This window comes from Dromaius novaehollandiae, chromosome 1, assembly GCF_036370855.1.
Source record: "Dromaius novaehollandiae isolate bDroNov1 chromosome 1, bDroNov1.hap1, whole genome shotgun sequence".
Classification (NCBI taxonomy): domain Eukaryota; kingdom Metazoa; phylum Chordata; class Aves; order Casuariiformes; family Dromaiidae; genus Dromaius; species Dromaius novaehollandiae.
Window position 1 is genome coordinate 56980333 of NC_088098.1, and position 14186 is coordinate 56994518.

At 39.8% G+C, this 14186-nt stretch overlaps 1 protein-coding gene across 1 annotated transcript in view; it reads right to left on the bottom strand.

The window, feature by feature from the left end:
- Nucleotides 1-14186, bottom strand: part of RFX4 (regulatory factor X4) — a 99789-nt gene that overhangs the window by 67601 nt on the left and 18002 nt on the right. The window contains exons 2-3 of the mRNA XM_026117885.2: nt 11986-12072; nt 3803-3863 (exon numbers count right to left, since the gene is read on the bottom strand). Coding sequence (XP_025973670.2) covers nt 3803-3863; nt 11986-12072 — 148 coding nt within the window. The remainder of the gene's footprint in view (nt 1-3802; nt 3864-11985; nt 12073-14186) is intronic.

Below are 14186 nucleotides of genomic sequence, written 5' to 3' on the forward strand. Positions count from 1 at the left end.
TAATCCTTTTTCAGGAAAGGCAATTTTATCTGTTCCTATTACTGTTTTCGTCTTTATATGTATACACTTCTAGACTAAATGAGATTATTCTATAGCAGAACAGTGTCTGCCGTGTTAATTGTTACAGATTTATTTCTAGATGTTAAGGGAACAGAATACTGCAATGTTAATATTGCTAATTACGTAAAGGACTCTAGAGCAGGTTAATTTTGATATATTAGAACAATTTCTGTGAAATTAGTAATCTGTGGAGAATCCATTCCCTAGCAATGATTTACCTTCCTCTTTTTAGTCCTTTCTATGGGTATTGCAGAAAATAAAATTGTTTTGTTGACTTTACCTTCACAATACTGTTATTATGTGGCACACCTATCCCGTAAACCACTGAACTGCATGGAGTTACGCCGTCTATGCTTTGAATAAGTCACTGCTTAGAGAGGCAGGGAAGCACACACACGTTTGCCAATTTGAGATAAAATAAAATTTCACACTTACAATATAGTCAACCGTTTCACCCCTGAAATAATCATGAACATTTTAGAGCAAAGTGCTTAGCAAGCACTGTAGTTTTACAGTCAATAACGAACACGGGAGCATGGATAAGCACAGGACAGTAGGTATCCATAGATTAATGCTTTAATGGTTAAATTCAGGCTGGTGTAGTTCCCCCAGTTTTCCCAGTCCCAGTGATGGACTCTGGCAGTAATGCTACATTTACCAGGTCTTCCACTTCCTTTTGTCTCATCAACAAACAAAGCAAAACAAAGAAAAACATCATTCCTGTTTCCAGGAAAAGGATATTTAGCCAGGCTAAGAGTCATCCAGAAATGCCTTGGTGTCTTTGGCTACTTATACCCTCTCATTTATAGTGTAGAATGTATATCGGCTCTAGAGAGGTGTACTACCCCCAGTAAGCGCTAAGGATAGAGCCCTGTGGGGTAGATGTTCTTCACTGTTTTCAGCAGGATGCCAGACAAGAAATAAGTAATAATGATGGTAATATGAACCATGTGACAAAAAACATACATTTCCCTTGTGTCTTGTCTCTCTTTCCCTGCTACTTTCATCCTCTTCTTTTTCCTTGCTCCTCCTCTGTTTCTGTCCTCCCACACTCCCTTGCCTTCATTAGCTATAAATGGTAGTAGCATTTCACAGCAAATACGGTTTCATCTCTGAAATCTGGTGAATAATTTACCCCACCATTTCTGTCTTTCTTGAATCTGGCCCAGAGACTCCTATTGGAGGGAAGGACACATGCTTACCCAAGGCATATTCAGTTACATTTAGTCTTTTATCTTTCTTGATTGCGCAAAAAGAGATTTTGAGGCCTGAGCAGACAAAACTCAAATATGTGAAGCTAAACACCAGGAATCAGTCAGTGCAGCGTTTGCATAGCAATGACCACAATAGTTTACCAACCCATGGGTTGCTAGGTTCCACCGCAGTACAAATAACCTGATGCTGCCATGCCTCATTTTCCAGAACAGAGGAAACTTGACATCTTCACGTCAAGCAAGCTTAGAACTTTTTAGGACATTGACCACATTTGAGCTTCTCAGTTTATTTAGTATATCAAACCCAGTGGCACAGTTTCTCCAGGCAATACCAATTTAAAGCTGCAGTACCAAGGCAGAAAATGATATAGAAACAATCGGAAAACTGTACCAAGCTGGGGAACTTCTACCTATAGGCATAGTAATAAATAAACCAATCACATAATTCAGCTGGACCCCAGGTAAAGAAATTAAGCTTAAAAATTTCATTCCTTTCTGTTTCCTCATGCAATTTTGGGTGGAAAATTGAGTGGGGGGAATTGCAGACGCTCCAACAGACTCAAAAGGTAGAATGTTTGACTTACCTAAATGTGTGAGAAACATAACACAACTGACAGGTAGTAAGATAGTACACTAGCAAGAGGGAAAGAGAGATGATATGAGCTACGTTTTTATTTCAAAATTCCAGGATTCTATTGCAAATACTGCTGAAAGAGTAGCATCATGCACACTGCATTCCAGCAGGGCTCAATATCCCAGGAGTTTAGGGATTTACTAACCTTTATGACTGCGGAAGCTTGAAAGTAGTTGGCAGAAGACTGTTTACAGTATTTACATGTTTTCTGTTGGGAACAGTAATGTTGGCATGTTCTAATTAATTCTGACTTCTTGGCTAGTACATTATTTGCTCCTTTGGAAAAGACTCTTAGCTGACTCTACTGCAAACCAAACATTATTCTGCATTTGGGACTGGCAAGCCCTGTCTACTATTTTATTTTAGCTAGATTGTCCTTGTTATCATCCTGCCTGAATGGCATTGAAATTGTTCAGGTGAATAATGGAAAATATTAAAACACATCCATGACATTTCACTATTATTTCAATGAATTTCTCTTCCTATAGTCACCCCCTTCTCTATTCAAATTTCTTGAACTTCTGCAAAACAGCACTTTTGTGGTGCAAATAGGTACAAAGCATCAATGGTTTAGAATTAAGTGCCTTAATTTATATTTGCATGTCTCAGTATTTGCACTGGAAGTATCCGCGAGTTTAGCAAGGCAGAACACTGAGTACTTTCAGCAACTGATTCTGAATCAACCCACAGGTTTGGGGGTTTTTTAATCTAAAATTTAACTAATCAGCCTTCAAGAGCAAAGATAAATGAAATAATCTGAATCTTTTTATACATATTTCACAGGCAGAAAAAGAGGAAAATTCACTGAATAAATTGTTCTTTGCTTTTTATTCAGTTAGATCTCCCAAGAGGCTGACATGGGCAGAAAAAATCATTTTGCTAACAGTTTGCTAACAAAACACTATTTGTCAATAATTCATTTTTTCACCCAGCAAACTGTGAGGAATACTTACAGGTGAAGTAAAAGCCTTTCTTTAAAAAAAAAAAGCAAGCTAAGGAATATGGCTTTTCAAAATAGTCTGCTCTGAGGCTGCTCTGAGGCCTGATGAACTTCTCTGAAGCAGAGGTCTAATCTGCCAGGTACAGGGAACCTCCTGAAAGGTGCTCAACAACTTTCAGTACAGAGAAAACTAAACCAGAATTAAAAATCTAAACTAAGTAACAAAAAAACCAAACAAACAAACAAAAAAAAAAAAGCCTAAGAGATGACCTATAGAAAGATGTCAGAAGTGCGTGTAACATCACAGGACTTGCAGCCAAAAACACTGCTGTAAATCACGGTGGGTGGAACAGCACTTGGTCACTTGTCATGGCACAGAAGACTGTTTTACTCACAGACTTTCCTCTCCCCACTCTCTCTTTCTCCTTCTCTCTCTGTCTCTCTTATTCTTCCAAAATCCACTTCTTTTTTTCTTCACTAAATTTCCAAGAAGATTTTGACAAATAAATCAGACCATAAAGTCACTTCTTTTGTCCTCTTCTACCTTAAATTACAGGAATCTCATTTCAGTAAAACAGTGCATAAAGGTGGGCTCCATCACACACTGAAACAATCTGGAGTCTTGAAGAGTGTTCTCAGTATTCATTTTCTTTTTGTAATAAATATGACAGTAATGACAAACCACAAATCACCAAGTGAAAAGGTGACAAACAAATCTGCCAGTAGACCTTCTAAACCGTATCAGAGCTTTCTGATGTTCAAATAAATCCTGTAAGAGCAAGGCAATTTTTGAGCACTGTTATAAAGGATGTTAGTCAACAGGCTAAACATGTGTGGAAAAACTATCTTTAAAACTCTTTAAGATGTCCCAACCCTCTATCCACTTCAGTTGAAACAAAGGGATATGAAAAAGCACTAACAGATTTTTATGATTTTTTTGAAAAGGCATCTTACCATTGCAGAGTAGCTGGAGTTGAGTGTGGTTTTGATGCTCTATTATTTTCTTTTTCCTCATCTGTTAAGAAAAAAAAAATGTGTAACTTAAGTGGGAATTGCTCAAGCATTTGTGTACCAGTAAGGAATTTTCTGTCCAAAAACGTGCTCAAGTTTCAATGTTTTCCTCAAATAATGGCTAAATTATGGAAACAAATATAACGATGCTCGCTCCCTAAGCTAATATTCATAAATGCTGCAGAAGACAATAAAGCTTGCAAACACCACTGAGAGCAGGAGCAGAGTGGTGCGTAGGAACAATAACATTGGAAAGCATAAGTTTATATGAAAGACAGTGACTCTTGGACCTCTAGCAGCCTATCGAAACATAAAATAACTATCACCTGCTTTAAGGAAACAGCTGCTTTATCCAAGTTTTGTCTTAGATGAGGCATTTAATCTAATGAGTTCATTCACTGTTGCAATCCTAGTGTATGCTATACGCTAGATGTTTATAAATTTACAAGGTTAATGCTGAAAATGAAAAATTGAAATTAAAAGCATTCTATAATACACGTTATTTCTTTTCAGATAAGTTTTCTGATTGTATTCCAGATGAACTGTTTCCAAGGTAACCCTTTGATCTTTGATCTGCTTACTTTCTAAAAAGCTTAATTAAAGATCAATAAAGAAAAAAAAAAGGAGGAAAATAAAACTGTTTTAAAATACTGGATTTTTCCTGTTTTGCATTAATTCTTTTGAAAAATTGGAAAGAATGTATAGTATAACTCTTATTAAACTGTGATCTGCAAAGCATAAGAAACATACTTCTAAGTGAAAGCCGAGAGCCTGAAGCACAACCAGCCCCTCCAGAAGGGTATTCTCTGGGAATCCCTGCCGTATTGAACAAAGTTTGGTATTTTTACAACTCTGTCCCCGATGAAAGTGCCAAGCTTTGATAGGTAAACGACGAGCTGCACCGCTGCGTCTATGCACCACGTTGCAAAGCTTCATTTCTTTATGCAGGCAACTTTCCAAAGCCGCTTAAGCAAGCCTTTCGGATGCCAGGCCTTAAGGGAGCCTGATGAGGGCCTCTAAATATCAGACCCCTTCGGGAGGTCTTTTGTGCAGTCCCAAGAACCGGCACAGCCAAAAAAAAAATAAATCACAAAAAACCCACCACTTTGGAAAATGCTGCCTTCGGTCCTCGTGCCGCAATATTTCTTCTGTCACATGTGGGGCAGCTTGTGCTAACGGAGCACCCCTCAGCCTGCGAGCCCAGTCCCCTGCAGGTGGGGGAAACCCCGATGTACAGTTTTCAGCGGACATCACAGGCCACCTCCTTCCGCATCTGCATCACAATAGCGCTGCTAATGATCGCGCCACACGCTCCTTCCCGGCCTTTCAGGCGGACAGCTTTTATTCAGCCCATAGGCCCAACATACACATTTCAAACCGCTTTTAGAGTGTGTTTTTCGTTTGTTTCTCCTAAACAGACGGCCCGGTAGGCAACAAACCTCCGGCACTCGGCTGCTGAGTCGGCACGGCCACGGCGGTCCGCTAGCTCCGGCGGACAAACCGCCGAGGCAGCCTGGCCTGGCCTGGCCGCCGGCCCAGCACCTTCCCCGCCACCACAGGCAGCGCCACGGGGCAGCGTTTTGAAGCCACAGGGCGAATAAAACAGTTGCAGCCCGGCCCTGTCTCAGAGCACCAGCGGTTTCGCCTCCCCCGCCACCGCCACAGTAACGAAAGCGGCGCTGGGGATGCCAGCTTCGCGAGCAGGCCTGGCGCCTGTGATGGCAGGAGGCTGCCGGGTGCTGTCCGTGGGCGTGGCACGAGGTGCCAGGCGGCCCTTTCGCAGCCCACGCGATTTCCAGGCCTTTGGCGTTACAGGCAGGGGGTGTCACCGCGGGGTACGCAACGGCAGCCGGTGTCATCGTGGTGCTGGCAGCACACGGGTGCCCACGAGCCCCCCCGGGCCCCACTGCCCTCTGCTTCTGGCTAAATTCACGGTAGGGCAGTTTCCACCTCACCAGAAGATTTTAGAGGGTCACAAATTGCAAAGGTTGAAAAACACCAATCTTAATAAACTAAAAATCTGAAATCCTAAACAGTCCCTCTGCCCGTGAAAGTGGGAGACGCTAGTGCCCCTCAAAATAAAACTTCAGATTATCTGTCAGATTTGAGAGGACAGCATGGAAAGGTGTATTTTTAGACAGCTTTCATCTGCACTAAGTGCATTTAATTCTCTCTCACTATCAGACTTTGACTCTAACAGACATTGAACCAACATCTAAATTACACAATATTCGAGTCTCTACACCCCATCCAGCTTTCCCCCTGCTGCTGCTTATTCATGCCAAAACCTGCCCGCAGGAGCTTTATCTAACCTGCCCTCGGACACACCACAAGCTACCCCAGCTCAGCACCTCCCACATAAGGATCTGTTTTAACAACAAGTCCATTAACAGCAATATCGTAACCTGCAGTTTAAAACTCCTCCTCAGCTATGTCTGCTTCCTGGGGATCCTTCTTGAAGACCCTTCAGCAACCCCCTCTCGTTGTCCTTTTCAACCAAGGAGGAGAATTATGAACTTTGAACTTGTTGAGATACGTTCTTTGGACATCGTTTTCCATCAAAGTATTTACCCGGGGAACAGCTGGATTTTCAACAAAACTAAAATTTTCCAAAGAGTTAGGGCTTTTCTCCCCCAGAATGAAGTCTTTGTGTAAAAAAAAAAAAAAAAAAAGAACTTTCCTGTTTTCTATCACTAGATCAGCTGTCGGCCAAAACTTTTCTCATTTTCACCACTCTTGGGCTAAAATATTTGACTTCAGAAAAAAAACTTCACTTCTTTTTTTATTAAATGAATACAAAGAATTGCACCTAGTCAAGGAGCAGAGGAGATCTGGAAATATGAACTTTTACTATTAGATAAATGCGCATTTTATTCTACTTTCTATAGTTTAACCATATAATCTCATCCAATAACTGAATTGCAGAAAATAACAAATATCCCTATTCCTCATATTTAGTTGCTAGCAGGGTACTTGATGGCCTCCCCATTGAGCAGGGAATATTTTGTGCAACTCTTGCCTCAGGACCAAACCCAGATCTGTTTGTACAGCAAGAAAGAAACAAGGAATACTATTTGGCCTGTCTTTTTATCAGTCCCCCCTCAAAACAACACGGTAGATTAAAACGAACCAATACTTTTTAAAATTCAAAACTTCAAAAATCCAGTCTATCTTGCGAAGGAAGGGAATGAAGACGCTGAAAAGAAGTCTTGTTTCAAGGTGCTGTCAAAGAACAGAGCTCAAGATACTTCACCAGCAAATGCAAGAAGACTTGAAGCCATGAGGAAAATCCACCTCCTCGTGCACAGCTGCAGGTATTCACATGTATGGCAGCTGCCCAGCACTTCACAGAGAAACCTGTTTGCTAGGAGCAGATCTAGTAACTTCACTCCACCGGCAGTTACATAGGCAGTAGTCCTACTGGCTTTCCAAGTAAAGGTATCCCAAGCTACCTGGTCTGGTAGGAAAACTGGTACTCATCCCAAGCTGAAATCATGTCATAGCTTATATAACTACAAGTAAAACTCTCAGACAACATGGAGGAGGCCTCTCCATCTTAACATTATCAAAGAATAAGAGATGTGAGAGAGACACGTTTCACTTCGATCACTGAAAACCATGTCTCTCATCACATGAGCAGTAGGCACCAGGACTTGAAGTTCTCTCTTTTACACCTCAGAGAAGAAAGATGGCTTCTCCCACCTATTTTCCAGAGATAGGAAAGAAGAACTAAAGAGAAGAAAAGAGATTCAAAACTGGGATCCTCCGACTGCACAGAACAGAAGAAAAAAAAAAAAAGGAATTGCTCTCCTCCCAGAGATATCAGAGAACCTTTTTCTTCCCAACCTCCATGGAAGTTTCTTTGCTAACACCTCTTTTTCCTTGCAAAACTTTGTTTCAAAGCTGCCAGAGTAAAGCTCAGCTTGTGTCTTCCACGTGTATTTGTGGCTCATCCTGAACTTTCAGTAATATCCTCTAATTTCTTCTGTCTTGGGGTTTAGGTCCACCTTCAGGGATTTCTTGTTTCTCAGAGCCAAGACATGGAGACAAATCAACAGGAGCTGTGCTCATCACCTTTGAGCAGCATGCCTTAAGCACAGTAAGTTGAACACTGACAATGTGAAGACCCAGCATTAGCGGACGCTTTTTTTAAATGTTCAAGATGATTTCTGTCATAAACTGAGTACAGACAAAGCTCTGTTTTCCACTGTGGAAATATTAGAGTGGCCCTTTACTTTCCAGTCCTGCCTGTGTGCATCAAGCAGGACCTCTGAGGAGCGTATGTGGTATCAGAGGCTTTATATGGGCAAAATCCTGCATTTAGTTCAGATGGCTCCACTGCTTTCAGATGAATGGCCTCTTATCCTCTTGTTCCTGAAGTCTAGGTTCTGACTGTACTCAAAAGGGATCTGCCTTTTGCTAAAATGAATTAAGTGGTAAGAAGCTACCTTGCCTCTTACTTCCATGTATCCATAAATAGGATTCAGGCTCCTTAGCATGTATTCCATGCTTTAAAAAGAGTGGGATTGTTCTAAAGCCCTTGGGAGACATGGGAGCATAATTCTAACTCAGTAGGTATGACTGGAAAAGGAATTTTTTCCAAGGAAAATTTCAACAAAATCAAGTCATATTGGGGGGGGGGGGGGTGTTGTTCAAAATTTTCAGTGGAAAAATTAGACTTTTTGTTCAAATGAAAAACTAAAACACCTTAGATTTAATGGTGATTAAGAAAATCCTTTTTAATGGAAGTTCACTCTAAGTCAAAACTATGATTTTCCCCAAAAAGTTCTATTTTGGGGAAATTCCTTATTATGGAAATTCTTTGCTATGGAAAATTATCTATTTCAACCAGCTTGGACACTGACCGTGAACACTGTTTGTGAGGTACAAGACGTAGTCTGAATCTTTTCTTTTACATCTCATGAACTTTCTACACATTTACATTTCTAAATACACAAAAATTGTACAAGCAGCTGCCCTTCCACTTTGTCAGATAATGTGTGAGACTCTCTCCACAGAAAACTGAAGTTGAAACTTTCATAATCCTTAAACTGTATCCTTCCATACCCTTATTTCAATTTTGCAGAATCTGGTTGAACACACAGAACAAAGAAAATATTTTCTCTTTTAATTATTAGATATGGGATTATACCATTCTCTTTCCCTGTGGATCTTTTGACTAACATGCAGAATGGAGAAGTGGCAGAAAAAGAAATGTTTAGAAAACTGGAAATTAAATAAAAATTAACCTAGAAGGTTTATATTAGAATGTAAATGCTATGTTTCAGGGAGAGGTCATAATAGGCTTCAAAAGGGTAAGAAAAGCCCAAAGAAGCAGCAAGACAGTGAAAATCGACAGCTACAAGTCATTACCTCCTTCACACTGTAATGCAGGGCTTCAACAGACCTGAATGAGAATGGAAGAAGATTGCAAAGGATCTCTCCCTTGTGAGATACAGTTCTATAGCATAATCCAACTATGGAAAAGGAGATCAGCAGAACTATAGCTCTTGCTCTAAAATGCTATGAACTGTAAAAACATCCAGAAAAAAAATAGTTATGAAAGCAAGCATGATACTCAGTAAGGGCATTAGCAGATCACAGTGGAAATTCTCATAATCTTCAAAGGATTCAAAGCCAAAAGAAAAAAAAAAAAAGTTTTCCCTGGTAGGGTGCAGCCAACAGCTACCTAAGGTATTTAGAGACAAAAAGACAAGAAGTCAAGACAAAGATGGATGATGCCTTATTTTGGCTGCGGATGAAACCTAGAGCTCCACTTACAACCGTAATTTGACCACCATGCCAAGGAATTCAAGTAGGGCTATGTAACTTTTCTCAAAACATTTTGCCTCCCAATGCTTCTACGTGTATGACACAGACTGAACAAAGAGTGACATGATGGTTTGAAAACTTCTTCGTTGATGTGTGGGCACTGTTAGAGAAGTGTTAGAAAGAACTCAAGGGCTGAAAAAGATCACATAGCACAATGCTTTCTTAGGTGAAACTTCTACTTTGTTCTGGCTTCCACAGGTTATTGATCTATTTACTGCTGGGCAAATGCTTTATTTTTCTTTCTTATTCCCTCCTCTTCTCCACTTGCACCACCCAAGAAAAAGGATGATTTTTCAGGGGGATTAGTGCACACTGCAAAAATGCTGGTACCAGTGAAAAGGCAGCAGCTGGAGGACCTGACTATAAATAGGAATCTAGACAAAATCAACTCTGTATCTGTGGTTTGAGTTTTGATGATACACCGTGGCAATGTGTTCTGCATGCAAACTGTGGGATAAATTCACTTAAATGTTTGTTTTTTCAGTTTTAAATTTGCTGCCTTTCAGTATCATCAATTGCCCCTTAATTCCAGTATTACAAAACAGAACCCACTCTCTTTTCTCAAAGCCATTCTCTGAAATACCTGTTCTTAGTCATCCTTGTCAACCTACACAGGTTGACTTCTTACTGTCCCCGTGTGTGGAAGTTTTCCCATCCTTGCACTTAAACTATAGTCTCCTACATCAAACTGCCACAACCTACTTAGGGTAACAGGTCTAGACAGAACACAGAAGGAGACTTCTATAATGACATTAAGTTTTTCCTTTTTTCTTTTTTTTTTTTTTTTTTTTAATTAGCAGGTGATGCTGAATAACTACCTTGACCTTACAGTCTTGAACTGTGAGTCTAACGAAAAGCTCACTATAGTCACTAGGATTGAATCCTAAATTCTGCCTCTATTAAGAGTTTGAAGTCACGTCTCATTCATTGAAGGTGATTTCCCTCAATTTCTCAGTATCATCAGACAGCGTAAAATGAATTTCATAAATTTCATGGGTTCTCATGAAATGCAAATTAAGATTTTTTTATTTCCTTTTTTCTATGCTTTTTGTTTTTGTACATTCACTACCATTTTATTTTTAGAGAGGAACTCAATTCAGATTCCTTAATTTAAAAAAAAAAAAAAGAAAGAAAAAAAGAAAAAAAGAAAAGAAAAGAACACCCCCAAAACCCAAACCTGCCAACTTTTATTAGCTTTCTTTGGGAATTCTTATCAGATGTTCTCAGCTTGGGAGCTGTGAACAAACATCATGCTTCTAACAAGTTCTTTCTCCCTCAGAAGAGATACTCCCTCAGAAGAAACTGCTGGACAAATAAAGTAGGGCCCCAATGTAGAAAATTCTGTGAGCCACTAAAATACTGTGCTGCAAGGCATGTAACTTTACAGTGACATCAAAATAAAGTAGTGCTCTTAATTTTTTTAAATTACAAAGGACATTCAGTAACTAAGATTTGATCAAAAATATACTTCTTAAATTTCTGGGTTTGAACATGATAAAAATGTGGGTCTTTTTGAATAAAATAATTTATTCTGCATTAATTTGTTGTAACATGAACTAATATATGAAGTATAGAGGGGGAAATTAACCTGAACAGTATTTTGCTCTAGCCAAATTAAATAGAATAGAAATTGCATAAACAGTGAAAACTAAATGGTAAGCTAAAAATTGTCTTAAAAATTTAAAGAGAAACTATTAGGGCTTTTAAAGTTGTTTTAGGATACTTTTAATTACCTGCTCGTGTTCAAAATCAAGATCTAAAACTACTATAACTGGAGGAGATGAGGAAAAATATCTATTTTTAAATCAATCAGATTTATAATTGTTTTCTCTCAATATTAAAAAGGAAGCATTATCAGGATATAGTTAATACGTGATTTTTTTAAAATCTGAAAATAACTATTTAATTCTTCAAATACATACTTTATACATGTGATTCAATACACTAGTACTGAACAACAGCATGATTTTTCCTGTATTACGGTGTTCACCAGTGAGAAGAAAAAAAGATGGCATTTTACTCATGAACTGATACTAATAGAACACCATAGAGGTCACCGAATTTTTATTCAGTGACACCCAAATTCTGCTAGCTGTTTTAACTGACAGTATTATTTCCTTTTAAATAATGGGAAATAACAAATATTCCAGCAAAAACATTTATAAAACTCTTGGATACGTCAGTGAGTCAACTCTTTAATACCAAATTGTCACAAGGATGTAGTGACATATATAGAAGGAAATTAGCACTTGGATATGTTCACAAGCATTTTAAATTAAAGAGAAGTTACTTACTTTCATCATTAGAAACATTCCCCAGAGAGGTGTGACTGGAATAACGTTTGTTTTCACTTTCACTGAGACATCGTTCAATCCAACTCTCTGCAAAACAACAAAGTTGCTCTTTTTTGTGCTTGTCTTTGCATAAAAAATAAATTTCCAACACATAAAATTAAATAAAGCACCATGGTTTTCAACAGATGGTGTTTTGTAGCATTTCTGTTAAAACATGCTCAGTCTGAGGTTATTTATCAAGAAAATCCTTTCTTGCTTTCAAATTTAGCTGTTGCTTTTTAGTTCATTCTTTTAATGACAGCGGCTGAAACACACCTGTGCACATAACAAAATTTCTTTAGGATATTGTCTCCCCTCTCCCATCACATGATACATATATATATAAAAAAAGTCTCACACAGGCAAATGAAAAACAACTTGCATTAATTCCTAACTCTTAAACCAGCAAAGACTTATGCACCTGAGTATTTCCACTAGTTTTGAAAGGACTCTTCACGTGTGTAAAATCGAGCATTCACGTGAATTTTTGTTATGGGGGGCTCAAACAGTTTTAAGTCAAGTCCTATAACCCTATCCATCCCGGTGGAGCCTTAGGCTCTGCTGAGCTCTTTTCCCCACTGCTGCAAGAGTCCCACATTGCAAGTCAGTGGCCACCGAGCTCCTCGAACCTCTGCCGTCCCTCAGTGGGTGCTATACCCCTCCTGTCCTCCCACCTTACTCTCTTTCTCTTCCCCCTAGTCGGAGGACGTATAATATCGCAGTGACTTGACTCTGCTGCTCCTTTCTCTGGACACTATATCATCTGCCCTCCAACTATTTCAAAGAATGCACCAGACTCTATGGAAATTATCGTGATATGTCTTCAAGGCAAAAGCTGCACCTTGCTGTGTGTTTCCTTGGACAATGTATGTAATTTGAGTTCTTCAGTTTGCCTGGAATCCCTGGATATTGCTACAACAGACCTACCCTTACCCTCATGAAATTATTTTTCAAGGACATTCACATGGGCAGAAGTGGGTCTAAACCCACAGAGTCTACTGGGGTCAAAGCAGGAAAAGGAAGGGAGAGCTGGAAAGGCCCCACAAACTACAGGAGGAAACAACCCTGATGAGTGACAAGATACACAAGAAATAAAGTGAAACAGACCTTGCTGTCAGAAAAACTGCTAGAGCCAGAAATACCTTCAAAAAAACAGAAATGGCTGCAGTTTCCTTTCAACGCCACCCCACAGACACGTCGGGCTACCTGCACAGAGCAGTCTTGGGAAAGGTGTCCATGTGGTTTATAGAGCGTAAAAGTATTACTTCATTTCAGAATTAGGTACCAATAAATAAATACATAAACAATCACAGATAAACAGGTCCTGCAGAAAAGTGCTTTGTATACCCAGGCAGGTGCACAAACACACATATGTTCCCTTTCACACACTCTCCACTGCCCACACAAAAAAAAAAGGCAAAGGCATCTGTGTAGTGATTCAGAAAGAGCGTGGTAAGAGGTATTCTCCTCCTACGGTAAGAAGGTGTTTTCCAGACCCTGCCATGAGACCCCAAGTAGAGTTGCTCTCCACATTTCTGGTTTTTAGCCAGAGTAAGAGAAGTTATGGCAGCTCCAGGCCGTTCCCTTCCCTCTATTTCTTTGTCATGCATTCGCAGCGGGAACACACTGCAGTGTTGCCTTCATCAGGGCAAGCGTGTCCCTAAGCACATCCTCCTTGTGGGACATTCACCACTGAACTACCCTGAAAAGCCTCACAACAGCACTGCCTCTTCCCAATAGCTTACTCCTTTGAAGCAGAACAGCTTTCCCATATTTCCACCGAAACAGCAACAGTAACTCTTGTTGTCAGTAGATTTTTCAGGATATTCTTTTTCGCATCAAATTCAACATGGCCGTGTATAAAAATCACTCTAAGGTAACTGACCTAGCAACTTAAAACTTCCCAGCAAAGTCTCTGTTACCTAATCAGCAACTGCTTAGCTACTAACCCACAAACCTGCAGTGACTCGAGCTCGGAGGCTTTATCATCTCATGCTGCCCAGCTGCTGTGAGTGGGTGTCTACCACCTCCTTGTCTGAGGGCCCACACAACCAATGGCTGTCCTGTGCCAGATTTCCTTTACTGCCCTGAAATTGAGCTAAAAGTATCCCTCCTTTCCTGTTTTAATACTGCTGAGGACAGGATCTTGGGTCTTCACAGAT